This window comes from Loxodonta africana, chromosome 2, assembly GCF_030014295.1.
Source record: "Loxodonta africana isolate mLoxAfr1 chromosome 2, mLoxAfr1.hap2, whole genome shotgun sequence".
Lineage (NCBI taxonomy): Eukaryota > Metazoa > Chordata > Mammalia > Proboscidea > Elephantidae > Loxodonta > Loxodonta africana.
The window spans coordinates 164,895,053-164,922,151 of record NC_087343.1 but is presented as its reverse complement, the minus strand read 5'-3'; the positions used below and the strand labels follow the sequence as shown (position 1 = coordinate 164,922,151).

At 48.2% G+C, this 27,099-nt stretch overlaps 1 protein-coding gene and 1 long non-coding RNA gene across 2 annotated transcripts in view; one reads left to right on the top strand and one right to left on the bottom strand.

Moving 5' to 3' along the window:
• Nucleotides 1-26,266, top strand: part of CAMK2A (calcium/calmodulin dependent protein kinase II alpha) — a 75,042-nt gene extending 48,776 nt beyond the window's left edge. Inside the window, exons 14-18 of the mRNA XM_064278164.1 lie at nucleotides 3,049-3,097; nucleotides 14,414-14,489; nucleotides 17,223-17,317; nucleotides 25,340-25,568; nucleotides 25,868-26,266. Of these exons, the coding sequence (XP_064134234.1) occupies nucleotides 3,049-3,097; nucleotides 14,414-14,489; nucleotides 17,223-17,317; nucleotides 25,340-25,568; nucleotides 25,868-25,871 (453 nt within the window). The 3' untranslated portion in view covers nucleotides 25,872-26,266. The remainder of the gene's footprint in view (nucleotides 1-3,048; nucleotides 3,098-14,413; nucleotides 14,490-17,222; nucleotides 17,318-25,339; nucleotides 25,569-25,867) is intronic.
• Nucleotides 19,574-26,266, bottom strand: LOC135228904 (uncharacterized). Its single transcript, XR_010319764.1, has 3 exons — nucleotides 26,121-26,266; nucleotides 25,866-26,018; nucleotides 19,574-25,597 (listed from the first exon to the last, which is right to left on the bottom strand). It is a non-coding gene; the product is annotated as an uncharacterized LOC135228904 (long non-coding RNA).
• Nucleotides 26,267-27,099: the final 833 nt, after the last annotated feature.

Sequence of the window (27,099 nt, the reverse complement as noted above, 5' to 3'; positions counted from 1 at the left end):
GGAAAGCTGCAGGTCTGAGCGTGGGTACCAACACTCCCTCCCTCCAAGACCTGGGATCGGTCCCATCACCTGTGGGAGGGGAGAGTGGAAGTTTCTGTGGGACCTGGTGGAGTCCTGGCATATACTTCTCTAACTGATAGAAATTCAGCCAAAGGCGAGAAAATGCACGTTCTTTCTGTGACTTGGTCCTAGAGACAAACCAGCAATTTCACCTGGGGTTTAGCTGAAAAATTGTGATTGGTTCCGACACTGGAGGAAAACTGGTCCAGTTGGAATTATGAAGATGTGACAGAATATTGTACTTCATGGACTTTTAAGGGCTTTTCAAGGCTAATTTTGACCTTACTCTGTTTCTACCATCCTTGCTAACTTTAGAACCACGCTTTCGTGTAGTTCTGAGACGTGACTCTGCGTTCTGTGAAAGCCCCTCGTGAACTAAACTCTGAAGTGGCCAGTGTGAGATTCTTAAAATCATCATCATTTGTGATTCAGGGAAATTGAGTCTTCTCATCACCAAGAAGCAATTCCCTCCGCCACCCCTAAAAGAAAAAACCAAACCCATTGCCAACGAGTCAACTCAGATCCCTAGGCCCCTACTTTTATGAGGAGGGCATGACTCCTCCCAGCCTTTAACCCCACTCACTGCCCCTGTTGGTGTCCCATCCGTGCCGTCGTGACCTCTCACCCATGTCCCATCCTGTCACTGTGCGTCTGAATCTGATGCAGTCTCTGCTCTGTGTTTCCTTCTCGTGTCCCGCCTGGAACTTCCTGGCCCCCGTGCAGCTCCTCAAGTTTCTGCTGACAGCCCAGCTGTGTGGGCTGTCCCCTTACCCAGAAACACTGTACCTGGCTGGACTCCAGCCAGGGAGTGAGGCTGACACTGTGGGAGAGGAGAGGAGAGGTACCGTGTAGCAGAGAGAGAGGCCTTCTGGCCTCTCAGATGTGAGTGCATCCAGGGTAGGGTCAATTTTTTGGAGAGGGGCCAGGCTACAGGTGCCCGGAGACTGGACAAAGGAATGAGTCCTGCACTCAGGTCCTGGGTTCCAGGCTCAGCTCTGCTAGTGGGTTACAGAGAGACCTTGGACAGGTCACTTCCCCTCTCTGGGCCTCAGTCTCTCCAGTGTGCAGTGGAAGGGTCAGCCTCGACTTGCAATCTTCTATGAATGTGAGTCTTTAAGGCTCCTAGCTCAGACAGCTAAGAGAAGGAAAAGATAATCTACATTTGTCCTCCTTCTGCTTCTCTTGGTTCAACAGACAATACATGGGGAAGCTACAAATGCCCAAAGGTAGAGCAGACCAAATGGCAGGGCCAAAAGACCCAAGTGCTAGGCTCAGCTTCACTTCTATGCTTGGTTTCTCTACCAGCATAAAGGAAAGTCAGCATATAGGCCAGTCACTGGAAAGCTATGAATGCAAGCAGGATTTCAAAGTCCACTTAAAAGACTGGCCCTGCTTTGGAATCACCTGGCATTGCTTATAATGGAGATGCCCCAGCCCCACCCCATGGAGGGGGTCTGGTTCTGTATATTTTTGACAAGTTTCCAAAGTGACTGTTATTCTAAATCAGGAGTGGGGTCCTCTCAGTAAAGATGTTGGGGGCAGCCTAGGAGGAACCGTTGGGCCTCATTTCCTGATCTGAGAGCCCTTTTGTCCTCCAAGAGCACTGGATTCTGGTGGCCTTAGGCAACTGGCATCCAAGATGTCCAAGATTCGTTCTCCCCATCAGAGCTTGGCACAGTGGGCGGCTTTGGTCCAAGGGAGACTTGGCCTGGAGCGTGTTCTTTAAATTGGCGAGAGCTAGTTAGGTGTCGATGAAGCCCTTGAACTTCAGGCTGAGAGAGGACCAGCCCTGCCAGGTCAGCTGTGGCTGGTGGCCCTGACTCCTTGCCCCAAAGCCAAGCTGGCAAAGGACCACAGAGGATGACCCTGAGGCCCATCCTCCTTCCAAACCTTCCTTGTTGTTCCGCTGCTCCCTGCCGTTTTCACGCTGTGTCTCTTCCTGTCCCATCTCTTCTCCTTGTTTTTCCAGAAAAGAAAGTCCAGTTCCAGCGTTCAGTTAATGGTGAGTGTCTGCCGTCTCCTAAATGCCGGTAAATGCTGGGCCTCAAACACTTGCTCCTGCCTCGCTCCTGCAGGCTGCACTGGGAACTTGGGGCGGGGAGAGGGTGCTCAGGGTGTGCCTGGTATGTGTGTGTTGTGTGACAATATGTGTGTGTGTGTGTGTTGTTTGCGTGTTTTTGTTAACACCTCCAACTTCATGGCCCTGACCAGCAGCCTGACAGTAGAACTGAGAGCTATCTCTTGTATGAAGGTGGATTTGAACCCAATCCCATGTCCAGCCCTTGGCTTCTCGCTTCACCTTCCCCTCTGCTCTAAATTCATCTCAGGGCTTGGTTTTTGCAGTTGTGGCGAAGGGTGTGGCTTGGTTTGACAAAATGGTGGGCACCGTGGAGGCCCTTCTTGAGTTTCTACACAGCTGCCCAGGGCCTGCCGGGGGCAAAGGAGCCACCAGCCCCTGCTCTGTCTAGGGGTTCCAGTGGTGGCATGGTGGCCCACATCCCTCTTCTTCTGATTCCATTGCTTTCTCACTCTGTTGTGTGGTTTTTCTCTCATCTGAAAAGCCCACCCTCTCTCACACTGGCCCTCCCTCTCTCTCTCTCTCTTCCTCTCCTGCCAGCGTGTACATTCTTTCCCCCATTCTATGACCACCATGGTATCTCTCTGCTCCTCCACATACCAACTGCCCTTTGCTCCCTCGAGCAGACAGGGCCCGGATACCCGATCCCACCCCTTCCAGAAAGGCCAGGGTTCTCCTTGCATCCATCCCTTCATCCCTACCCCCACCACCAGCCACCTGCTTAGCTGGGCCCTCCTGCTCCTTAGGCTTGAAAGTCTGGCAGGGTTTTCAGCTCAGCATTTGGATGACAGACCACAGGAGGCTCACAGGGATCGGGCTGCATCATCAGGCAGCTGCGGCAGCCCCCAACTGGCTGCACCTCTCCCTACTTCCCAGGTGTTCCTCACCACCTCCTATGTTCTCTTTGGCAGGAATCTTCGGAGAGCACCAACACCACCATTGAGGATGAAGACACCAAAGGTAGGGAGGGGCCTTGGCTTTGGTGTCTGGGCCCCTGGGCTTCCTGGAACTAGCTGGGCCAACACCTTCACTGACAGCTTCTGGCCTGAAAGGGCCCCAATGCCAATCTCGTTTCCTGCTCTCTGCAAGGAGCCCCAGCTTTGCCTCTTTACAGATGGATAGTTTGCAGGGTATTGCTTCCCCATGTGGGATATTTGGATCGCTGGTGGTATTTTACAGGTTCTGTGTTTATTTTGATACACAGTAGAAACAAATTTAACTTAATATATCCAAGTCATAGTGGTATAAAATTTCTTTCTGAAATAAGTGTAAGTTTGTTTTTTTAAGTAAGTTGATTAAAACACACACACACATGCGTACACACACACACACACACAACCCAATAATCGTTGTAAAGAATGGGATAGCAAAATTTAGAAAGTTCAATTGACTGGAGTATGGGAAACACTGTTTAAAGTCAACCAGAAATGCAATGGCTATTGTAGCTGGAGGTTAACAGCACTTAAAAGCTCTCAGATGGACAAGGGAGTAAACTCCTGGATAACTGACCAGATAAAAAAGTAAGGGGGTAAATGATAACAATAACAGTAGTAGTGATGGCTGCCATTTGTGGAGCATGTGCTATGTACCAGATACTGTGCCAAGCACTCTATATATGTTCAGTTAATTTTTCCAGCAACCTGATGAGGTAGGCACTGTTACTAACCCCATTCTATAGCCCAGGAAAAAGAGCTTATAGAGGTTGAGTAAATTCACCCAAGGTCCTGTGGCTCAGGAGAATGGAGTCAGGATTTGAACCTGGTTCCAGAGCCTGGCTCATAACCCCCACTCTGGGGTCCTCAGGTGTAGAACGTGCACTTGGAGCATAGAGGAGGGAGAAGGAGTGCTGGATTCTCCTCAGATGGGTTAGCAAGGCCTTGTTGGTTTTGCCACACCCAGCCCTCCTCACTCTCCAAGGGCAGGGATGGGCAAACGTGGGGTCTCACATTTGGGTGTGCCAGAGACTCCTTGTTTGAAATATAGAAAAAGGGTGTCTACCTGGACCCCCCGGGAGCTCAGCTATACCAGTTTAGACATTTTTCAGGAGTTTAGATATTTTACCTCGAAAGGATCACAATGATTGGAAACAGAACATTTTATCATGTAATAAGTATTTTGGCACAATTGCAATCCAGGCTTTAAAGCCATTTGACATTCCCAAAACCATGACTGCCTCCTGACTCTGCCAAAATACACTGGAAGATTGGCCTCACCCTGTGCCTGCCCCTTGTTTGGGTCAGTCTAACCTCTCTAGCTACTCCCATTTGGGGACAGGGGCCACTTCATTACCATAGCTTGGCACTAAGCAAATCACTCTATGATGGCACTAGGGACAACATTTAAAAATACATTATCCTATTGAGACTGAAATCTATTGCCAAAGATCTAATTTTACTTGGATCCACAATCAATGCCCATGGAAGCAGTAGTCAGGAAATCAAACGCTGTATTGCATTGGGCAAATCTGCTGCAAAAGACCTCTTTCAAGTGTTAAAAAGCAAAGAGGTCACCTTCAAGACTAAGGTGCGCCTGACCCGTGCCATGATATTTTCAATTGCCTCATACGCATGCGAAAGCTGGACAATGAACAAGGAAGACTGAAGAAGAACTGAATATACCATAGACTACCAGAAAAACGAACAAATCTGTCTTGGGAGAAATACAGCCAGAATGCTCCTTGGAAGCGAGAACGGCGAGGCTTCATCTCATGTACTTTGGACATGTTATCAGGAAAGATCAGTCCCTGGAGAAGGACTTCATGCTTGGTAAAGTAGAAGGTTAGTTAAAAAGGGGAAGACGAAGACCCTCAGTGAGATGGGTTGACACCATGGTTGCAAAACTGGCTTAAAACATAACAATGATTGTGAGGATGGCACAGGACCAGGCAGTGTTTTGTTCTGTTGTACATAGGTTCACTATGAATTGAAACCAACTCAATTGCCATGCAACAACAACAACACTGAGGCTGGGAGAACCCCCAAATCTAATGCCCAGAAATAATCTTTAAACCTTGAGCAAAAACTATCCCATGAAGCCATTGTTAAACTTAACAACCAAACCCGTTGCCGTCAAGGTGATTCTGACTCATAGCGACCCTATAGGACAGAGTAGAACTGCCCTATAGGGTTTCTAAGCAGCTGCTTGTAGATTCGAACTGCTGAGCTTTGGGTTAGCAGCTAAGCTTTTAACACTGTGCCACCAGAGCCCCAAACTAAATAACAGTTTAGCCCAATTAATAAAGAATTTTGCCTTGGGCATAGTGTTTTTATAAAGAATTATCTATGTGAGTTTAGAACATGCTCAGCATTTCTCAAGCTGAAAGATCTGAATTAAAAATCTAAGTCTAGAGTTGCAATATTGAAGGATTCTACAGGGGAAGTATTAAACAATGAAGGAAGCATCAAAAGAAGATGGGAGGGATACACAGAGTCACTGTACCAAAAGGAATTGGTCAACGTTCAACCATTTTAGGAGGTAGTGTCTTAGTTATCTAGTGCTGCTACAGCAGAAATACCACAAGTGGATGGCGTCAACAAACAGAAGTTTATTCTCTCACAGTCTAGTAGGCTAGAAGTCCAAATTCAGGGCATTAGCTCCAGGGGAAGGCTTTCTCTCTCTGTCGGCTCTGGAGGAAGGTCCATGCCATCAATCTTCCCCTGGAAGATGGAACTTCTCAGTGCAGGGACCCTGAGCCCAAATGACGTGCCATTCTCATGGTTCTTGTTTTTTGGTGGTATGCGGTCCCCTTGTCTCTCTGCTCACTTCTCTCTTTTATATCTCAAAAGATAGATAGGTTTAAGACACAATCTTATCTTGTAGATTGAGTTCTGCCTCATTAACATCATAGACATAGGATTTACAACCCATAGGAAAATCACATCAGGTGACAAAGTGATGGACAATCACACAGTACTGGGAATCATGGCCTAGCCAAATTGATACCCGAATTTGATACCATGACAGGTAGCATATGATCAAGAACCGATGGTACTGAAGGAAGAGGTCTAAGCTGCACTGAAGGCGTTGGTGAAAAACAAGGCTCCAAGAATTGACAGAACACCAGCGGAGATGTTTCAACAAGGAGATGCTATGCTGGAAGCTCTCACTTGTCTTCGCCAAGAAATTTGGAAGCCAGCTACCTGGCCAACCAACTGGAAGAGATCCATATTTGTACTCATTCTACAGAAAGGTGATCCAACAGAATGCGGAAATTATTGAGCAAGATCGTTAATATCACACACAAGTAAAATTTTGCTGAAGATCACTCAGAAGCAGTTGCAGCAGTACATTGACATTAAATTCAAGCCGAAATTAGAAGATGACACGGAGCAAGGGATAGCATTGCTGATGTCAGATGGATCCTGGCTGAATGCAGAAAATACCAGAAAGATGTTTACCTGTGTTTTATGGACTATGCAAACGCATTAGGCTGTGTGGATCGTAACGAATTATGGATAACATTGCGAAGAATGGGAATTGCAGGACACTTAACAGTGCTCATGAGGAACCTGTATACAGACCAAGAGGCAGTCATCCCAACAGAACAAGGGAATACTGCGTAGTTTAAAGTCAGGAGAGGTGTGCGTCAGGGTTGTATCCTTTCATTATAGTTATTCAATCCGTAGGCTGAGGAAATAATCTGAGAAGCTCGGCTATATGAAGTATGCAGCTCCAGGTTTGGAGGAAGACTCTTTAACAACCTGCTATATGCAGATGACACAGCCTTGCTTGCTGAAAGTGAAGAGGACTTGAAACCTTACTGATGAAGATTAAGACTACAGCCTTCAGTGTGGATTACACCTCAACATAAAGAAAACAAAAACCCTCACAACTGAACCAATAAGCAACACTATGATAAGTAGAGAAAAGATTGAAGTTGTCAAGGATTTCGTTTTACCTGGCTCCACAATCAACACCCATGGAAGCAGCAGTCAAAAAATCAAACCTTGCATTGCATTGAGCAAATCTGCTGCAAGCAAAGATGTCACTTTAAGGACTAAATTGTGCCTGACCCAAGCCATGGTGTTTTCAATCACCTCATATGCATATGAAATCTGGACAATGAATAAGAAAGACCGAAAAAGAATTGATACCTTTGAATTATGGTGTTGGCAAAGAATATTGAATATACCACGGACTTCCAGAAGAATGAACAAATCTGTCTTGGAAGAAGTACAGCCAGAATGCTCCTTAGGAGCAAGGATGGCAAGACTTCATCTCACATACTTTGGACATGTTATCATGAGGGATCAATCCCTGGAGAAGGATGTCGTATTTGGTAAAGTAGAGGGTCAGCAAAAGAGAGGAAGACTTTAATAAGTTGGTTTGCACAGTGGCTGCAACAATGGGCCCAAGCATAACAAAGACTGTGAGGATGGTACAGGACCCAGCAGTGTTTTGCTCTTTTGTACACAGAATCACTATGAGTCAGAGCTGACTCAATGGCACCTAACAACAACAATATGTGAATTTAAACTGACAATAGTTATCTAAAGCACAGATGAGAACTTTAAGAGGCAGACGGCTTAAATCAGTGGGGCTGCAACAATAGGGGTGGAGATCATGATAATGGTGACACAATGTGAAGCAGGTAACCGGTGTCATTGAACTGTTCATATAGAAATTGTAAATGCTTGTATGTTTGACTGTGTGTATTACCACCAAAAATACATGAAATATTTTAAAAACACATTACCCTGAAGAAGAATTTTCTATTAGGGTCAAGTCAGCATTCTGAGTCCCATAAGTATGGTCTGCTTAACCACATTCCTGGCTCTGCCCCTGTGGATCCCAACTCCATAGGTCTGTAATGAACTGAGGCATGGCATTTCTAAGACATTTCTCATATTTGAGGCTCGCTGCCCCAATGGTAAGAGATGGGTGCTGGGGTTCTGAGGAGACTTGACATAGCCTCAGAATCCTAGTCTTTGAGCAGACAGGGACTGTGGGGTTGATCTGGCTTTGTGTCTCCCCACTGGAGTCCATTTGCTGGGTGACCTCGGACAAGTTGGAAACCCTGGTGGCGTAGTGGTTAAGAGCTACAGCTGCTAACCAAAAGGTTGGCAGTTCAAATCCACAATGCCCATACTCGTTGACTCAACGGCAACAGGTTTAGTTTTTTTGGTTCATGGACAAGTTACTCAACCTCTCTGAGCCTCCATTTCCTTAACGGTAAAGAGGTGATAATAAAGTCCCAACCTCAGGATAGCTGTGCAAATGAAATGAGAGGATGCATACAAAGTGCTCACACAATGTTTGGTGCATAGTAATTGCTTAATAAATCTTCATTTCTTTATTTCAACCTGGAGTTTGTGGTTGAATGACATCCTCTTTGAGCATCGGTGTCACTCAAAGATTATTTTAAGGCAGTGATTTATTTGTTAAGCAGGGAGACATTATGGAATACCCGTTGCTGTTGAGTTGATTACCACTTACAGCGACCCTATAGGACAGAGTAGAACTGCCCCATAGGGTTTCCAAGGAGCGGCTGGTGAATTCGAACTGCTGGCCTTTTGGTTAGCGACTGAGCTCTTAACCACTGCGGCAAAATTTGTATGTGTTGTTAATGCAAAATATGAGACGTCGAAGATATTTTCCACGGGGGGTAGTGGGTTTTGACTGTATACATGAGGCCCCAGCATTTGCAATCCTTATTCTCTGCTTTAGAGGGATCTGGATGGAAAAATTTGCAAAGTATTGCATTGTAGTTCATCTATGCCCCCTTTGGCTGCTAACTGAAAGATTGCCGGTTCGAACTCACCCGGCAGCTCTATGGGAGAAAGACCTGACGATCTGTTCCCTTGATGACAACCTAAAAAAACTCTTTAGGGCAGTTCTACTCTGTTACATGGGGTTGCTACAAGTTGGAATGGACTCAGAAGCACCCACCAACAACAACATGCTCCTTTTACAGAGTGTAATCTGACGCCGAGAGGAGAAAAGGCCATGTCCAAGTTATTTATGGCAGAACTGGGACCGTGTTCCCTGCCTCAGTTTCCCCACCAGCAAAAAGCCCCAGGAAGGAGCCCTATTGGTGCAAATAGTTAAGCGCTAGGCTGCTAACTGAAAGACTGGCAGTTTGAACCCACCCAGCAGATTTGTGGAAGAAAGACCTGGCGATCTGCTCCTGTAAAAATTACAGCCTAGAAAACCCTATGGGGCAGCTCTTCTCTGTCACATGAGGTCACTATGAGTGGGAACCGGCTCGACAGCAACTAACAACAGCAACAAAAAGCCCCAGAGGCCAGGTGTGGTGGAAGAGATGCCTACTCAGCCAGGAATTCCTCCTTGAGCTTGGCAGGAGAGAAGATCTTTGTGCCTCCCCCAACCTCTCCAGGCCTCAGAGAAATTTTCCAGAGAACCATCTTCTGGTGTTAATTTGTTAAGTCTTCATACTAAGTGAGAATAGCCGCTGGTGGGATGGACTCTGACCTAAAGTTAAAGTTAATTAGAGATGTCATCCTCCAGGGAACATTTCCCCCCAAGCGAAGAAAGGGGCATTAATATTTCAGAGCACCTCAGGCTTAATGCACAGGCCTCTCACCCTCTGAGCTGCCCAGCACTCTGCCAGGCTTCCTCCCCATTCCCTACCTCCTCCTGATCTGACCATGAAAGATTAATTTCCCCTCCAGCCCAAAGAGCTGCCTCAGACTCTGGGCAGAGACATTCTGGGAAATATCAGCCAGGAATTCAGATCCCATCTTGGCCTTGGCGTGCTGTGTGACCTTGAGAGAGTAGCTTAACCCCTCTGGGGCCTCTGCTTTTCCATCTGTAGGGAGCACTCCTGGATTTGTCTGGGAGAACGCCTGGCAGATGTTCTCTGGCAATGCCAAAGGTTGCTACCCAGCAGCTTCTAGATGAACCCCTCACATAGCCCCAGGGCTGCTGAGGACATGGGAGGAGCCCAGACCAGAGCAGCTTCCTCCAAAGCTGAGGAGCAGCAGACCTCCAGATCTTCTGTCCAAGGATCTAGAAGACTTTGGGAAATTTCTGCCCACCAGGCGTTGGCTTCTTGAGTAGCTGGAAGCACAGATCTGTGGAGTTGGAATCCACAGAGGCAAGGTCATACTTGTAGGGCTTAGAATGTTGTCTTTACCCTGACAGGGAAATATTCTTTAGAATAATTTATTTTTACTATCTTAGCACTGTCTCGGATGCATTAATAGAGGTATAGTGTCCAGAATTGAGGAGGGGAAAGAGAGTGCCACCACAGAACTGATATTCTGCAGTATTCAGGTTAGACCTGAGGTGGTATGCCCATACTCAGAAAGGCAGCCAGACAGCTCAAGGATCCTCAGGGAGGGTCCTTGAGTCAGGACCTGGAAATGACATCCTGAAGGATGGGAAGACTGATTAGAGGAGGGCATGGAGGCTGGGGGACCATGCTGTCCACGCAGGGCCCTGGAAGGCAAGACGAGGACCAGAACTGTAACTGGGAGCTTTCATGGGGACAGATTTCAACTTGAAGGAAGAAGGCTCAGTTGGCAAGAGTTATCCAACAGTGTGGGGGCAGTGGTGGTTCGATGGGAGAATTCTCGCCTCTCATGGGGGAGACCTGGGTTGGATTCCCAGCCCATGTACCTCAAGTGCAGCCACCACCCATCTGTCAGTGAGCACTTCTGTGTTGCTATGATGCTGAACAAGTTTCCACAGAGCTTCCAGGCTAAGATGGGCTAGGAAGAAAGGCCTGATGATCTACTTCCAAAGATGAAAAAACCCTGTGGATCACAATAGTCTGGTCTGCAATCAATCATGGGGATGGTGCAGGGCTGGGTAGTATTTTGTTGTTCTGTTGTCACCGTGAGTGGGGGGGCCGACTTGATGGCAGCTAACAACAGTAACAACATCCAACAGTGCAGTGAACTGCCCGACAGACCATAAGCCCCAGGGTTTCAGCCAAGGCTGAGCCACCACATACCTCAGTGTGAGTTCTCTAGAGCAGCAAAACCGGTGAAATGTCTCTATAACTATATAGAGAGATTGACTTCAAGGAAATGGCTCATGCAATTGTGAGGATCTGGCTCCAGAATTGTGGGGCCTGGCATGTCCCAAATCTGTGGGTAAGGCTGCAGGCTGGAGACCTTCCGCTGGCTCACAGAGATTGCCACACGGTAATAATCACAGCTCTCTTCTATGGAGTGCCAGACACTGCTGTGATTGCTTTACATAATGCATCATTATTTACATAAATGTGTTGCTATAAAGGGCTCGGAGCAGTACCTGGCTCTTGGTGAGTGTGTTAGCTATTTCTATTGAGATATTCTAAACTTAGCTCTTAAAACAACCCTATGATTGGTAAGTATTTTTAGCATCTCCATTGTACACATTGGGAAACTGAGGCACAGGGAATCTCTTGCCCAAGGTCACACAGAGCCAGGATCCAAACCCAGGGAGACTGGCTCCAGAATCCCTTGACTGCTTTGCTAAACTTCGTTAAGCACAGGCTCATGGAATGTCAGTGTGGGAGGGTTCTTAGATCCAGGCAGAGAAGAAGGCACTTGGGTTGGCACAGGTCCCATCCATCAGTAGCATGTGGATTTGCTCTGGGCTATCACCCCGATTCCACATGGGAGCAGCTGGAATGAGGTGGCTCCTAGCAGGGGTGGGGAGAAGGATGGCCCTTGGACAAATTTTTCTGGGTTTTTTCCCATCCTGAGCCTCTGGCTCCCATGATGGAAGGCAAAATTGAGCAGGGGGTCAGGTTCTCTGCAGCAACTAGGGGCAGAGATTACCAGGCAACTTGGGCAATTCCAGGGAACAGGGCAAAGAGAGCAGCCGCAGATTGGATTGGAGCCATCCATTCATCCATTTATCCATCCACCCATCTATTCATCCATCCACTCAGGCATAAATATACTGAGTCCCACCTCTGCCCAGCCCCAGGCAAGGCCCCTGAGATAGACATGCTATCATCCCGTGTGGCACTGTGGAGTTCTTGGGCTAAATATGGACTCATTCTCTGCTCAGGCGATTCTGATTGGAGCCATGAGAGAAAACCAGTTGCCATCGAATTGATTCTGACTCAAGACGACCCATGTGTGTCAGAGCAGAACTGTGCTCTATAGGGTTTTCAATGGCTGATTTTTCAGAAGTCGATCGCCAGGGCTTTCTTCCGAGGTGCCTCTGGGTGAACTCAAACTTCTAACCTTTTGGTTAGCAGCCGAGTGCGTTAACCATTTGCACCACCCAGGGACTCCGATTATTCACTGATGAAGATGATCATCGCTGCATCTGCTGAGAACGCACCATGTGCCAAGTGCTGTGCCAGCATGGGGGCTCCTGCCCCTGGGAGGCACGTAATATGGAGAAGAACATGAGGGGCTTTGAAGCTCCAAACGCTGGTTGAGTCCCAGCTCCCCAGGAGCAAATTATTTAACCTCTTTCACCTTCCATTCACTCATCTGTGATGTGGAAGGATAACCACAGTGAAGTTTTGCTGTAAGCCTTTCAGATTTTGTAGATCGAACACACAGCACAATGCCAGGCACGCTCATACATTCATTCAATAACGAATGCCTCTGGGGCCCAGGTCTGTTCTAGGCTCCAGGGGTACAGCAGGGCAAGGGCAGCTGCAGGCCAGCCTCCTGGAGCTGATATTTGAGTTGGGGAACGAGACACGTAAGCTGTCCCAAACAAAAGCGCGGGGTTCGTGCTATGACAGGAAGCATGAGGGGGTACCAGGATCCTATGGGAAAGGCCCTGGGCTGGGAGCTAGGCTCTGTACCTAGTACGTTCTAGGTCCTTGGGCAAATCACAACTCTCACTGGGCCTCAGTTTCCCCACCAGTTTGACAAGGGGTCTGGAGTTGCTGATGTTTAAGCGTTCTTCTAGCCTTGATGCTTTGTGATTCTGTGTCTCCACCCCTGGGGTGGAGGGCGTGGCCACAGGCAGCTGGTGAGGGAAGGGGCAGGTGTAGGCCTCAGCCAGGCTCAGTCTCCCTCCCAGGCTCCTAGACCGAAAAATGCTGAGGCCGGGACTGAATTCACGCTCTGAGCAATGTGTCCAACTACCGCACCTGAGACTGCTCCAGGTGGCTGACCAGGTTTGAAGCTAGGCATGAGGCTGGGGAGGGGTGGAGAAGGACCTGCTCCTGGGAAACCGGGTGAGGCTCCTGCCAGGCTCTGCTGGGAGCCAGGACACTTGACTTGGAATGCCTTCATCACTAAGGGCCCACTCTCTTTGTGTGTAAAATTGGGGGACCCAGACCTGCCGGCCTTATAGGGTATTTGTGAGGAGCAGATGAGGCAAGCTGTATGGGAGGGTACAGGCGATTCCAGTGCTAACAACATGCACCTACTGTGTGCCAGGCTTTGGGCCAAGTGCTTCAAGTTCATCATCTCATCCTACCCTGTAACATCCCTGTGAGTAGGACACTGCTATCCCCTTTGACAGACCAGGAAGCTTCACTTCATGGCCCACAATTGCACAGCTTGTAAGGGCCTGTGCTGGAATTTAGATGAAGATCTGTCTGGTACTGAAGCCTGGGTTCTTTCCACTACATGTTTCGTACTGAATATGAAGGTGGGAGTGTCCCCATTTCACAGATGGAAAAACTGGGCACAGAATGTCACCCATCTAGTAAGAAGGCATGAATCCAGGTCCCCTGATGTCTAGCCCTGCTCTGGATAGACCAGTTGTTTGTGGTGTTTTAGTGGCAGACAGAGGAGAGTCAAGTCTCAGCAACTTGGATTCATTATGCAGAAAGTTCTACAGAGCTCGGTGCCTGGTTTCTTAAAAAAGAAAACCACTGCTGTTGAGTCCATTCAGACTCAGGCACCCAAATGGACCCCAAAGCTCACCTGGACTCAAGGAATGAGTAAGCCCTAAGATCTTCCTCAGTGGTCCCAGGATACCTTTTGGCCATGAGGGAGCACCTAGTTGATAGCTGCCAGTGACAAATGCCACTCCTGTTTGGATTCAGGTAAAAAAGCAAGGTGGTAGGGACATATATTTTGGAGTCAAGACCTAGGTTCAAACCAAGTCTAGAGTCAGCACATCCACCATGTATGCTTTTTGGAGGCAAGGACTGCCAACTGAGATACTGACTCTACCTTTTCTAGTTGAGGGAACTTTGTGCCTTTTTCATCTTTCTGGACCTCAGTTTCCTCTTCTGTGAAATGGGGATAATAATACTTACATCCCAGGGTTGATGTGAGGATAAATGACACAATCTCTCTGAGGTCTGGCACATGATAAGGACTCAGGGAATGGTATTTGGTGCTTTGTGACCATCGCTATTGTTATTACTATTTCTCTGTGTCCCCTCCTGCCTTACAGTGCGGAAACAGGAAATTATAAAAGTGACAGAGCAGCTGATTGAAGCCATAAGCAATGGAGATTTTGAGTCCTACACGTGAGTCAGCTGGGCTCATTCTGCATGTCGCTGTGCCTGGAGCTTGGTTCAAGGGTGCCAGTGGTTAACGTTGGAGGTCCTCGTCTCAGACCCTCACTCGCTCACCCTGCATGTGCTGGCGACCAGACTAAACTCGTATTTTTCTGTTTTGCATTTGGATTTTATGCTTTTTTTTCTCTCTAAGTTTTCGGCTCACAAAGGTTTGCCTTCCTCCTCCTCTCATGTCTTGCACCCCAGGCGGAATGCCAACAAAATTCCTTTGCTTTCCCAGGGGACATGGGGATGGTCTCCATGACAGCGTGGGGCTCCCCAGGGTGAGCTGGGATGGAGTGGGGTAAATCCGTCCTCAGTCCCACTGCACGGGCCTGGTACTCACCCGAGACCTCCTCAGGCCTCTGGCCTCTGATGGGCAGGATCTCTGGAAGTGGGCAAGAATCCATAGGGTGTGTACTGCAGTGAGCAGGAGTGAGCAACCATACCTCAAAACTGAGCCATAAATCCTCTGAGGAGTTAGGCAGCGTGCATGAAAATCACGTCTGGACCACCCTTTGGAGGTGAGCTGTGAGCAAAGGCTGAGCTGGAGCACCCCCTGGTGGTCACCTACATCCTTCATGGTGTGGCCAGGAAGCGGGCCCTCAGGGGATCCTGAAGAGAGTGAGTATTCTGGGTTTCAGCCTTAACATCTGGGCCAGTGCTGACAAGGCCTGGCCCTGGAAATGAACACCTGGATCCCACCCTTGCCTGTTAGGTTCAGATGAGATGGGAATAACCTGGCCAGGGTTTGCTCCTTGGGCAGTCTGTTCCTCATTTCCGCTGTGCCCAGGAGCTGAAGTTTGTCTTCTGAAGGCTTAGCGGGCCAGGTACGTTTTAATAGTGGGGAGGAGGTTTTGCAGCAGCGAGGGGTAGCAAAACCCCCAGAAATTCACCGGTTCTTTCCGGAGGAACAAGGACCTTGGAAGGTGTACATATGAAACTGAGCCCGGCATGTCTGTCTGTGTGTGCATGTACCTGTACACGCGTGTGCATGTACCTGTACACATATGTGCATGTTTGTGACTGTGCACAGGTGTGTGTGCACGTGTGAGCCTGGGTGTTGCATCATGCATGCAAACAGGCTGTTAAAAGGGTCTTGCAGCAGCTGTAGAAAGAGTGAAGTCAGGGCGTATCTTGTCGGTGGCTCTGGAAGGACACAGCCAGGGAGTGAAAGACAGAGAGAGGTGGCCCCTGTGGACCTCAAGCCATTTCTAGGGGTCCTGGGGAACCCCTCCACCTCTGTGGTGTCACTTCCTCTGGGATCTGCAGCCTAATCTGAGTTCTGACTCTTTGCCATGACCTCTGGTGCTGGGGTATCTCTAGGTCTGGCCCTGTGTGACCCTAGATAAGTCCCTTTGTCTCTCTGGGCCTCTGTTTCCCCATATGGACAATGGAGTTAGAGCAGATGGTCTCCAAGTCCCTTCACCTTGGGAGGCAGGGACACCCAGCTACCTCCAGGAGTGGGACTTCTCCAGTGGTGGTGTGGGGTGGGGAATGTCAGTCTCTGAGACTCTCAAGGTTAGGTTTGAATCAGGTCTCTCAGGCTGCCTTGGACCTCCAGCCCTGGAGGATTCCGGAGCCAGAGGGCCCTGAGAATTCCATATGGTCTGACCACAGGCCCTCACACACACAAACTACCCCTCTACATGCTGAACTGCTTCATCCATCTGGAGAATTTGAGTTCCCAAGTAGAGAAGCAAGTTGTCTGGGATCACAAGCACAGTCAGAATGGAGCAGGGTCTCACCCTTCTTTATCTCTCACGTACCCAGTGTCCAGCTCAGATAGTGCTGGCCTGTCACCCTCTTCCCAGCATATCCAGCTCCACCCGTATTGGGACCTTGCTTGCCTTGGGACCTATCCTGTCCATGGCTTCATTGCCATGGTCACAAGGGCCCATCTTGTGCCACAGAAGATCCCAGAGACTTGGGAAGGCAGAGACTTTTTCCCCTTCCTGCATCTGCTTGCACGTCTCCCAGCAGACTTGAAAGACTTGGAAGGAGACTTGGAAGAGGCTGATGGGCTAGCAGTTCAATACCTCCATTATGGAGTGCCTCCAGGACCATGTCCTGCTCACTCCTCCCAGCATAATCTCAGTCAAAGCTCTTTCCTCAACTTACAGTAGAGGAAACAGGCTCACAGTCAGGGCTGATGCTAACAATAGGGCACCTTTGTTCAGATTAGCGAAAGGCACCCCTTCAGGGTATATCCCTGGCTTGATGAGCAAAAGTCACTTTTATGTGAAGGAAAAGGCACCCCCTCTAGGAAGACAAGTTAGGAAGAAAGCCCCTCTGTATCCTGTAGCCTAAGCCAGGGGAACAGACTCAGGAGAAAACAGGCTGAATTTCATTCCTGCCTGGCCGCTCGGCATTACACGGCTTTGCACAGCCATTCACGGTGCTCTTATTTAGAGATGTTACGCCACTTGCTTGAGGTCTTCTAACCAATAAGTGGCACAGCCAGGACCTGAACTGGGTCTTCTGGTTCTAAATGGCATCCACCAGTCAGCGATGTCCCACACTTTACAGTTCGTAGGCTCTTTCCCACCCACCAACCTAATCGATCCTGTGAGGTAGATCCAACTGATTCCATTCTATAGGCTCAGCCTAGGATGGCCCAGCTCTTCTCCCCTCCAGGCCTCTGAGATCAGAGGGTGACCCTAGGAGCGACCTCAACCCCTTTCTCTGTTTTCCTTCCCCCAGGAAGATGTGCGACCCTGGAATGACAGCCTTTGAACCTGAGGCTCTGGGGAACCTGGTCGAGGGCCTGGACTTCCATCGATTCTATTTTGAAAACTGTGAGCAATCCCTTCTCTCTGGGGTGCCTGTTGTCTGCTCTCGTTCCATGTCCTGCTGGATGGCACAGCAGGGTGACAGGCAGGGCCCCAGGGGCGGCTCAGGAGCCTGTGAAGCGGAAGACCCTGTGTGGACAGGGGTGGGTATCATCTTGGCTCCCTCTCCTAACTCTGGCCCATTAGGCTGCCAGCTGCCCCTCCTGTGGCTGAGGATGGGGCAAAGGGGGCCCCAGAAACCTGGGATAAGTGTGACAAGCCCTCCAGCCCTCTCCTGCCCACCGCCCTGGGAAGGGCCTGAGGAAGAAGGGCTTTATCCCCATTTTATAGATAAAGGAGCCTTCTCACTGTGCTCATACACCCAAGTTATGTCATTCTTGACGCCTGGGGCCACTCCAGCTGCCCAGCTGGTCACAGGCTGGCTCAGGGGTTGTTATGCAAGTGTTCCCTGTGGGTGGGAGGTTGGGGGAAGAGGAGAGGCACCCCGGAGCTCACACTGCTGTGCCCTGCCTGTTTGTCTAGGTCTCTGTCCTACACGTCTGTCCTTCCTGGGCCTCTCTTCTGCAGGAGAGACCTTGGCAGCTTTGCAACCAGGGGCTGTCAGTGGGCTGAGGCTGGGCCTGACCTAGGGTACTTTCTGCCTTTATCTGAGTCTGACCTTGGCCATGGGTCAGACAGAAACCAACCAAAGCACACATAGGTTAAAATTACAGAGCTCGGAACAGAAAGAAGGCCCTGGTGGTAATCCAGGGTCCCCCAAAGTGAAGGACATGCACCACTGAGGCTACACAAGATGATCTGGGGTATATATAGGCACCCCATGCAACAGCATTAGTTCGCAGAGTCAGAACATTGTTCCCTTTTTTATTCTCTTGCCATACTTCTGGCTACATCAAGGAAAAAGGCTCAGTTGGGTGCTAGCCTAGTTTTAACACCTCTCTGACACTTCCCCAGCCCTGGTGATGCAGTTGTTAAGCGCTCAGCTGCTAACCAAAAGGTCTCTGTAGGAGAAAGATGTGGCAGTCTGCTTCTATAAAGATTTACAGCCTTGGAATCCCTATGAGGCAGTTCTACTGTGTCCTATAGGGTCGCTGTGAGTCAGAATTGACTCAACGGCAACGGGTTTGATACTTCCCAATGTCTCTATCCAAGACAGCAAGTCTTGGGCTCAGATCCTTTGAAGGCAAGAGCATGGAGCTAGAATTACATAATTCTATTTTGTTTTCAATGGACTTATTAAAATTTTTATTCTGTGATACTGCTTGTTCATTAATGATGGTACTAGAAAGTTTTCATTAAAATGAATTAATATAAATTAATAAAGTGAATGAATTTAAGGAAATATTTTAATGAAGTTAGTATAGGTGGCACTTGTATATATGGTAAATGTCGTAAAGGTAGAACTTACAAGACTAAAGTAGAGGAAGTTGAGTTAGTCCAACTCTTCATTCATACAGAAGGGGAAACTGAGGCCCAGAGAGGCAGGCATTTGTGCAAGGGCACCTGAGAAATGGTAGCAGAACCTGGACCTGACTCCCTCCAGTGTCCCTTCCCTTCCCACTGGGCCCCCTTTCGTCTGCACACTAGCAGCTCCCCCCCTCCCCGGGGTAGGATTGACCCTCCTCCCTGGCCTTCATGCTCTCTGACTGAATATTATGGAGTACAGAGGCTGAAGAGCCTGCCCAAAAGAGCTGAGAGGAAGGAAGCTGTATCTTCCTTTAATAAACCAAACTCTGATTCTCCAAACTTAGCAATGGGGATTGGATTCTCATTGGGAGGAGAACTGGCTGAACACTCTGGAGCTCCCTTGCTGAACTCTGTGACCGCAATTATGCTGGTCTGTCCTCTAGGGGTGCTAACTCCCCAATAGGAACTCACTGATCCCCAAGTAGCAGAGACCAGCCTAAGACCTGGCTCTCCAGGCTCAGGGTGACCAACCCACTGCTGTCGAGTCGATTCCGACTCGTAGCGACTCTATAGGACAGAGTAGAACTGCCCCATAGAGCTTCCAAGGAGCGCCTGGCGGATTTGAACTGCCGACCTCTTGGTTAGCAGCTGTAGCACTTAACCACTACACCACCAGGGTTTCCGCTTAGGGTGACAAGGGAAAAGTCAGAGAGAAGACCATGCCGGCCCTGGGCCTGCTCCATGCAGTGGGCTCGTCTTAGCACCAGCCCCCTGGACTCTGCACTCAACCATCTGGTCACATCAAAGGCAGGACCCACAAGAATAAGGCCCAGAGTAAACTGCCCTCTCCTCCAAGTCCCACCTTCCAGCTTTCTAATTTTTCCTGCTTGAGGACCTGGCTCTTCCTGCCACCTTATCCACCAGGAGAATCCTACTGAAAGTGTGCAAGAGGTGGCCACATTAGGTGGTTGTTTCTTTACAAATGTCCCTCAGGCCTCCAGTCCTCACTGACCGCAGCAAGGCCCAGGCCGCCTGTCTTAGTTATCTAGTGCCGCTATAACAGAAATACCACAAGTGATGTTTTTAACAAAGAGAAATTTATTCTCTCACAGTCTAGTAGGCTAGAAGTCCAAATTCAGGGTGTCAGCTCCAGAGGAAGTCTTTCTGTTTCTGTCAGCTCTGAAGGAAGGTCCTTGTCATCAATCTTCCCCTGGTCAAGGAGCTTCTCTGCACAGGAACCCTGGGTCCAAAGGATGCGCTCTGCACCTGGTGCTTCTTTCTTGGTGACATGAGGTCCCAAACTCTCTGCTTGCTTCCCTTTCATCTCTTGAGAGATAAAAGGTGGTGCAGCCCACAGGAAACTCCCCTTACATTGGATCAGGGAGGTGACCTGAGTAAGGGTGTTACAATCCCATCCTAATCCTCTTCAACATAAAATTACGATCACAAAATGGAGGACAACCACACAATACTGGGAATCCGGGCCTAACCAAGTTGACCCATATTTCTGGGGGACACAATTCAATCCGTGACACCCCCCAGCAATGCTGAGCTGTGGCTGCTCCTCCTGGGACTGTTCTAAGCCTGTTCTACCTAGAGACAGGTTTCTTTCAGGTTCAGTTGCATCTCTTTCAGGAATGGGCACAGGTGTTGTGTGTGATCTGGAATGGGTCCGATTGCTTCTCTGGGCCTCAGTTTCCATATCTGCTAAGTGGGTACATTGATACAGATGGTCTTGAGTGCTTCCAGTCCTAGGCGCTGTTGGGAATGCTTAAGGAAGGCCTTCCTGCATTTTGGAGGAGGGCCACTGTGTGATCTCTGACCTCTGAGGTCACTCCCGGCCCATGATGCAAAAGCTCTATAGTCTATACATCCGAGAGTCCAGAATTCTATGTATGTTATTCTACATGTCCAAGACTTGGTGATTTTAAGTCCTTTATCCAAAGCCTGGGTGTAACATGATTATAACGTTAGGGGACAGGTGTTATTTGGCACTTCTGGCAGTTCTAAAAAAATTTTTTTTTTACGTTTTCCAGGAACTTGGCTGCTCACAGACCTGACTGTGTCAGAATCAGGGTAGAAAGGAAAGGGGGTTTTCCAATATTACAGATCCTTGCATTAGAGTCTCTAGGGGTGGGGTTGGAGAATCTGCGTTTTAAATCGGCTTTCCACATGGTTTAGATCTACATTTCGGCTACACTAAGGGAGGCCCTGGTGGTGCAGTGGTTAAGCACTTGGCTGCTAACTGAAAGGTTGGCAGTTTGAACTTACCAGCTGCTCCACGGGAGAAAGATGCGGTAGTCTGCTTCCGTAAAGATTACAGCCTTGGAAACCTTAAGGGGCAGTTCTACTCTGTCCTGTGGGTGGCTATGAGTGGCAACTGTGTCGGCGTTGATGGATTAAGGGAAGATATGAGGGTTTCTCCTGAGCCGGAGACCCTGGTGGCCCCTATTCAGCCCCTTCCTGGGGCATAGTCTTTCTGTGTTTTTGTTTTCTATCTTAATGAAAAATGGAAACTTCTCAGAACAACAACAAGAACAAAAATGATGGCTCATAATTGACATCCAAAACCAAAACCCGTTGCCGTTGAGTCAATTCCGACTCATAGCAACCCTATAGGACAGAGCAGAACTGCCCCATATGGAGTGCCTGGTGGATTCGAACCACTGACCTTTTGGTTAGCAACTGTAGCTTTTAACCACTAGCCACCAGGCTTTCCCATAGTTTACATCAGGGAAGCTGATTTCAGATAGTTTTGTCAGTTCTGTTATGACTCCCCCTAACTCTGGGAAGTTCTGTGACCTCACCCCACCACCACTAATACCATCCTTCTAATTCCAAGGTTCTCAGATTCTGTAGTTCTGGTATTCCCCAGGTTTTCATAATTCTATGTCTACAGTAGAGGTGACAAATGGGGGCCCACAGACTTTGTCTGGACTGTAGACATGCTCATGTGGCCTGCATGATGCTTTAAATTCAAATTACCTGTACCCACTGCTATTGAGTTGATTCTGACTCATAGTAACTCTATATGACTCTATATGCTTTCACATGCATATGGGGTGATTGAAAACACCATGGCTTGGGTCAGGAGCACTTTAGTCATTAAAGTGACATCGTTGCTTTTTAACACTTTAGAGTCCTTTGGCAGAAGATCTGCCCAAAGCAAAACGTCATTTGATTTCTTGACTGCTTCTTCCATGGGTGTTGATTGTAGAACCAAGTAAAATGAAATCCTTGACAACTTCAATCTTTTTTTGTTTATCATGATCTTGATTATTGGTCTAGTTGTGAGGATTTTTGTTTTCTCTATGTTGAGGCGTAATCCGTACTGAAGACTATAGTCTTTAATTTTCATCAGTGAGTGTTTCAAGTCCTCTTCACTTTCAGTAAGCAAGGCTGTGTCATCTACATATCTCAGGTTGTTAATGAGTCTTCCTCCAGTCCTGATGCCCTCTTCTTCTTCATATAGTCCAGCGTCTCAGATTACTTGTTCAGCATAAAGACTGAATAAATATGGTGAAAGGATGCAACCCTCACACACACCTTACCTGATTTTAAACCACACAATATCCCCTTATTCTGTTTGAACAACGGTCTCTTGTTCTATGTACAGGTTCTGTGTGAGCACAAGTAAGTGTTCTGGAATTCTCACTCATTACAATGTTATCCATAATTTGTTATGATCCACACAGTTGAATGTCTTCGCATAGTCAATAAAACACAGGTAAACATCTTTCTGGTATTCTCTGCTTTTAGCCAAGATCCATCGGATATCAGCAATGCTATCCCTTGCTCCAAGTCCTCTTCTGAATCCGGCTTGAATTTCTGGCAGTTCCCTGTTAATGTATTACTACAACTGTTTTTGAATTATCTTCAGCAAGATTTTACTTGCATGTGATATTAATGATATTATTCGATAATTTCCGCATTCTGTGGAATCACCTTTCTTTGGAATGGGCACATATATGGCTCTCTTCCGGTCAGTTGGCCAGGTAGCTGTTTTCCAAATTTCTTGGCATAGATAAGTGAAGCGGAGCGTCTGTTTGTTGAAACATCTCAGTTGGTATTCTGTCAATTCCTGGAGCCTTGTTTTTCACCAGTACCTTCACTGCAGGTTGCACTTCTTCCTTCAATACCATTGGTTCTTGATTATATGCTACCTTCTGAAATGGCTGAACTTTGACCAATCCTTTTTGGTACAGACCCTGTGTATTCCTTCTATGTTCTTTTGATGATTCCTTCATCATTCAATATTTAGCCCATGGAATCCTTCAGTATTGTAACTCGAGGCTTGAATTTTATCTTTCAGTTTGAGAAATGCTGAGCATGTTCTTCTCTTTCGGTTTTCTAACTCCAGGTCTTTGCATATGTCATTATAATACTTTGCCATCTCGAGCTGCTCTTTGAAATCTTCTGTTCAGCTTGTCATCATTTCTTCTGTTCACTTTATCTGCTCTACGCTCAAGAGAAAGTTCCAGAGTCTCTTCTGATGCTCATTTTGGTCTTTTCTTTCTTTCCCATCTTTTTAATGACCTGCTTTCTTCATGTATGATGTCCTTGATGTCATCCCACAAGTCTTCTGGTCATGAGCGTTCAATGCATCAAATCTATTCTTGAGATGGTCTCTAAACTCAGGTGGGATATACTCGAGGTTGTACTTTGGCTCTCGTGGACTTGTTTCGATTTTCTGCAGCTTCAACTTGAACTTGCATATGAGCAATTGATGGCCTGTTCTGCGGTTGACCCCTGGCCTTGCTCTGACTGATGATAATGAGTTTGTCCATTGTCTCTTTCCACAGATGTAGTGATTCCTATGTATTCCATCTGGTGAGCTCCACATGTACAGTCGCCATTTCTCTTGTTTAAAAAAGGTATTTCCAATGAATAGGTAGTTGGTCTTGCAAAATTCTATCACCAAGGCTATATTTTCCCTTTACTAATCCTTCCTCTTTGTTTCCAACTTCCACATTCCAATCACCCATAATTACCAATGCATCTTGATTGCATATTTGATCAACTTCAAACTGCAAAGGTTGGTAAAAGTCTTTATCTTTGGCTTTAGTGGTTGGTGGATAAATTTGAATAATAGTTGTATTAATTGATTTTTCTTGAACTCGTATAGATATTATTCTATTATTGACAGTGTTGTACTTTAGGATAGAGCTTGAAATGTTCTTTTTACAATGAATGTAACACCATTCCTCTTCAATTTGTCATTCGCAGCAAGTAGACCATATGATTATTTGATTCAAAATGGCCAATACCAGTCCATTTCAGCTCACTAATGCCTAGGATATTGATCTTCATGTGTTCTATTTAATTTTTAATGACTTCCAGCTTTCCTAGATTTATACTTCATACATTCCACGTTCCAGTTATTAATGGATGTTTGCAGCTGTTTCTTCTCATTTTAAGTCATGCCACATCAGCAAATGAAGGTCCGGAAAGCTTTACTCCATCCACGTCTGGTTGGCTCTACTTTCAGGAGGCAGCTCTTCCACAGTTGTATTTTGAGTGCCTTCCAACCTGAGGGGCTCATCTTCTGGCACTATATCAGACAATATTACACTGGTATTCATAAAGCTTTCACTGGTCAATTTTTTCAGAAGTAGATTGCCCAATCCTTCTTCCTAGTCTGTCTTAGGCTGGAAGCTCCACTGAAACCTATCCACCACGGATGACCCTGCTGGTATTTGGAATACTGGTGGCATAGCTTCCAGTATCACAGCAACACACAAGCCACCACAGTTTGACAAAAGGACAGACAGATGCTGGTAAATCCAAATTAGATGCCCATAATTAAAATGAGGGGTTTCACACAAAAATCCAAGTTTTCAGATTTTCTTGAAAATCAGAAGATCTGGCAACACCAGTCCCACTTACTCACACAGTAACCACTGCGAGGTTGTGCACAAGGCATCCTCTTTAGATGGGACATGGTGCTCTATTCACCACAGTCCCCACCACTCTCTATTGCCTCCCTAACCCAGAGGCAAAGGGTCAGCTGTCATTTAGCATCTTATACCTAGTTTACCTCCCTTGTTTATGTATCTGCTTGGCTCCTATAAAGATTTGTGTTTGAGACTGTGGTCTAACTAAGCCCATCTGCTTCTGAAGTCATCTTGGTCCTGTACTTCTATGTGTAAGATAAAATGATTCTAAAATTCCATTCCAGTAAGATTGAAGAGGTGCAGAGGGTTAACACGCTCAGCTGCTAACCAGAAACATTGGAGGTGACTTGGAAGAAAGGCCTGGCCACCTACTTCCAAAAACTCAGCCCTTGAAAACCCCGTGGAGCACAGTTTTACTCTGACACATATGGGGTCACCCTGAGTTGGAGTTGTCTCTATGGCAACTGGTTACTGCTTAAGTTTGAAGAATTCAAGGTGTCTGAAATCCATTGTATCTAAGCTGGGAGGGGTGGTTCCATCACCTAGAAGCTCTGCCTTGGCTGCCTGGTACCTGAGCGCTGTCACAGAAACCCCTTCTCTGAATACCTCAGAAGTGCCTCAGTTGAGTGGGTCCTTGGAAGTGGGGAAGGTGAAGAAAGTGAGGAGGAGGCCCCCAATTGCATCTCCTCTGCTCCCTCTTGCCCCCCTCCTCCCACCCCGCCTCCAGTGTGGTCCAGGAACAGCAAGCCCGTGCACACCACCATCCTGAACCCCCACATCCACCTGATGGGTGACGAGTCAGCCTGCATCGCCTACATTCGCATCACGCAGTATCTGGACGCCGGCGGCATCCCCCGCACGGCCCAGTCCGAGGAGACCCGCATCTGGCACCGCCGGGACGGCAAATGGCAGATTGTCCACTTCCACAGATCTGGGGCGCCCTCTGTCCTCCCGCAGTAAGGGCCTTTGCCCCTCTGTCCTGCCCCTACCCCAGAAAAAAAAAAAAAAGGGCAAATCCATGGAATGGGGCGGGGGGGTTGGCCTGGAGCCGGGACAAATCTGGGGGACTTCTGGAAGGCTGTGGAGGTGCGAGTGCAGGAAGGAGGCTGGGCTGGGCTGGTAGGGGACAGGGCGGAGGTGGGGGGCGTGGAGGCGGGCGGGACCTGCAGGAGGCCGCTGGAACTGCAACCAAAGACAGAGGGGAGGGTCGCCCAAGGGAAACCACAGCGCCCACCCTCCCCACCATGTCTTACAGTTGAAGGACCGAGCTGGGGGTCACTGCGTTGCTGTGTCACGGGGACCCGCTCTTTGTCCGTGGAATGTGGCTGCTGGTTCTCCCACTTGGATTTTGCTGGAATTCCCCTCACCGCGTCACCCTTCCACGACGTTGTCAATCACCGCTGTACCTGGGTCAAGAAAACCTGCCTGTTCACAAAAGCCATCACGACTTCAGAGCAAATGGCCACATCCTGCTCCATACCCTGCCCCGCCCCATGTCTCCCACTCACTCGCTGGCCTTCTCCCATCGACTTTTCCTTGTGGCTTCCCCTGGTGGGGTGGGCTTCCCCAGGCCTGGGTACCAGGTGGCTGGCTCCCAGGACCACCCCACCAGGCTATGGGCTAGGACCAGGGGTGGGGAGAAGGAGGGGCGGAGTCATGCAGAATGTGGCATCTGCCAGTCCCTCTCCTGGGTCCTTCCTCTTCTGAGGGCTGCGGGTTAAGGGCAGATGAACCCCTACTCCCCTGAGCCAACCTCCCCTGTGGGAGCCGGCGCCACAGTACCAGATGTCAGGAGCCTCATGCGTCAGACTTCATCACTAGCTCCTCTCCCTGCTGCCCTGACCTCTTCCTCTTCTACTGATCTTCTACTGACCCGGGAGTTTTTCTTTATGACGGTTCCCCTCAGTGTGGGAAGCATATCCTCTCAGGTTGCCCCCACTCCCTCCTCCTTCCTTCGGGTGATGTTTACCTCCAAGACTTAGCCCACCCTGCCATTATCCCGTCATCTGTGGAGAATTCCAGCATCATCGAATCTGAGAGAGGGAAGCTGATTGTTTCTCGGGGGCAAAAGAAAGCAACCTTTAGGTATCACTTCTCCTTGGACCGCATGCCTTTTTATAGCCAAACTTCTGTGTATTTCGTAAATGGATTTCGCATTAATGGATATTTATGTAATAATTAGACCTCTCCAATTATTGTGAGGGGGGTTGGGCTGGAAAGGGGGAGGGGGTGGGAAGAGGGGTGAGGGGTATTTCCTTTTTTTTTGTTTGTTTTAAATTTTTTTGGTCATCTCTGAGGTGGACTTTGTCATCAGCGGATATGTGGGGCTGAGATGGACTCAGCTCCAGGGGGAAGGTGCTCTCTGACATCTTGGCCCCAAGGCGAGCTGAAGTAGGGGCTCCTTTGGGGATTGTGGAAGCCTCAGATGTCAGCGCCGGTTAAAAAACAGCTGGTCAGCTCAGAGAGAGGGGAGAGGTTGTCAGGATG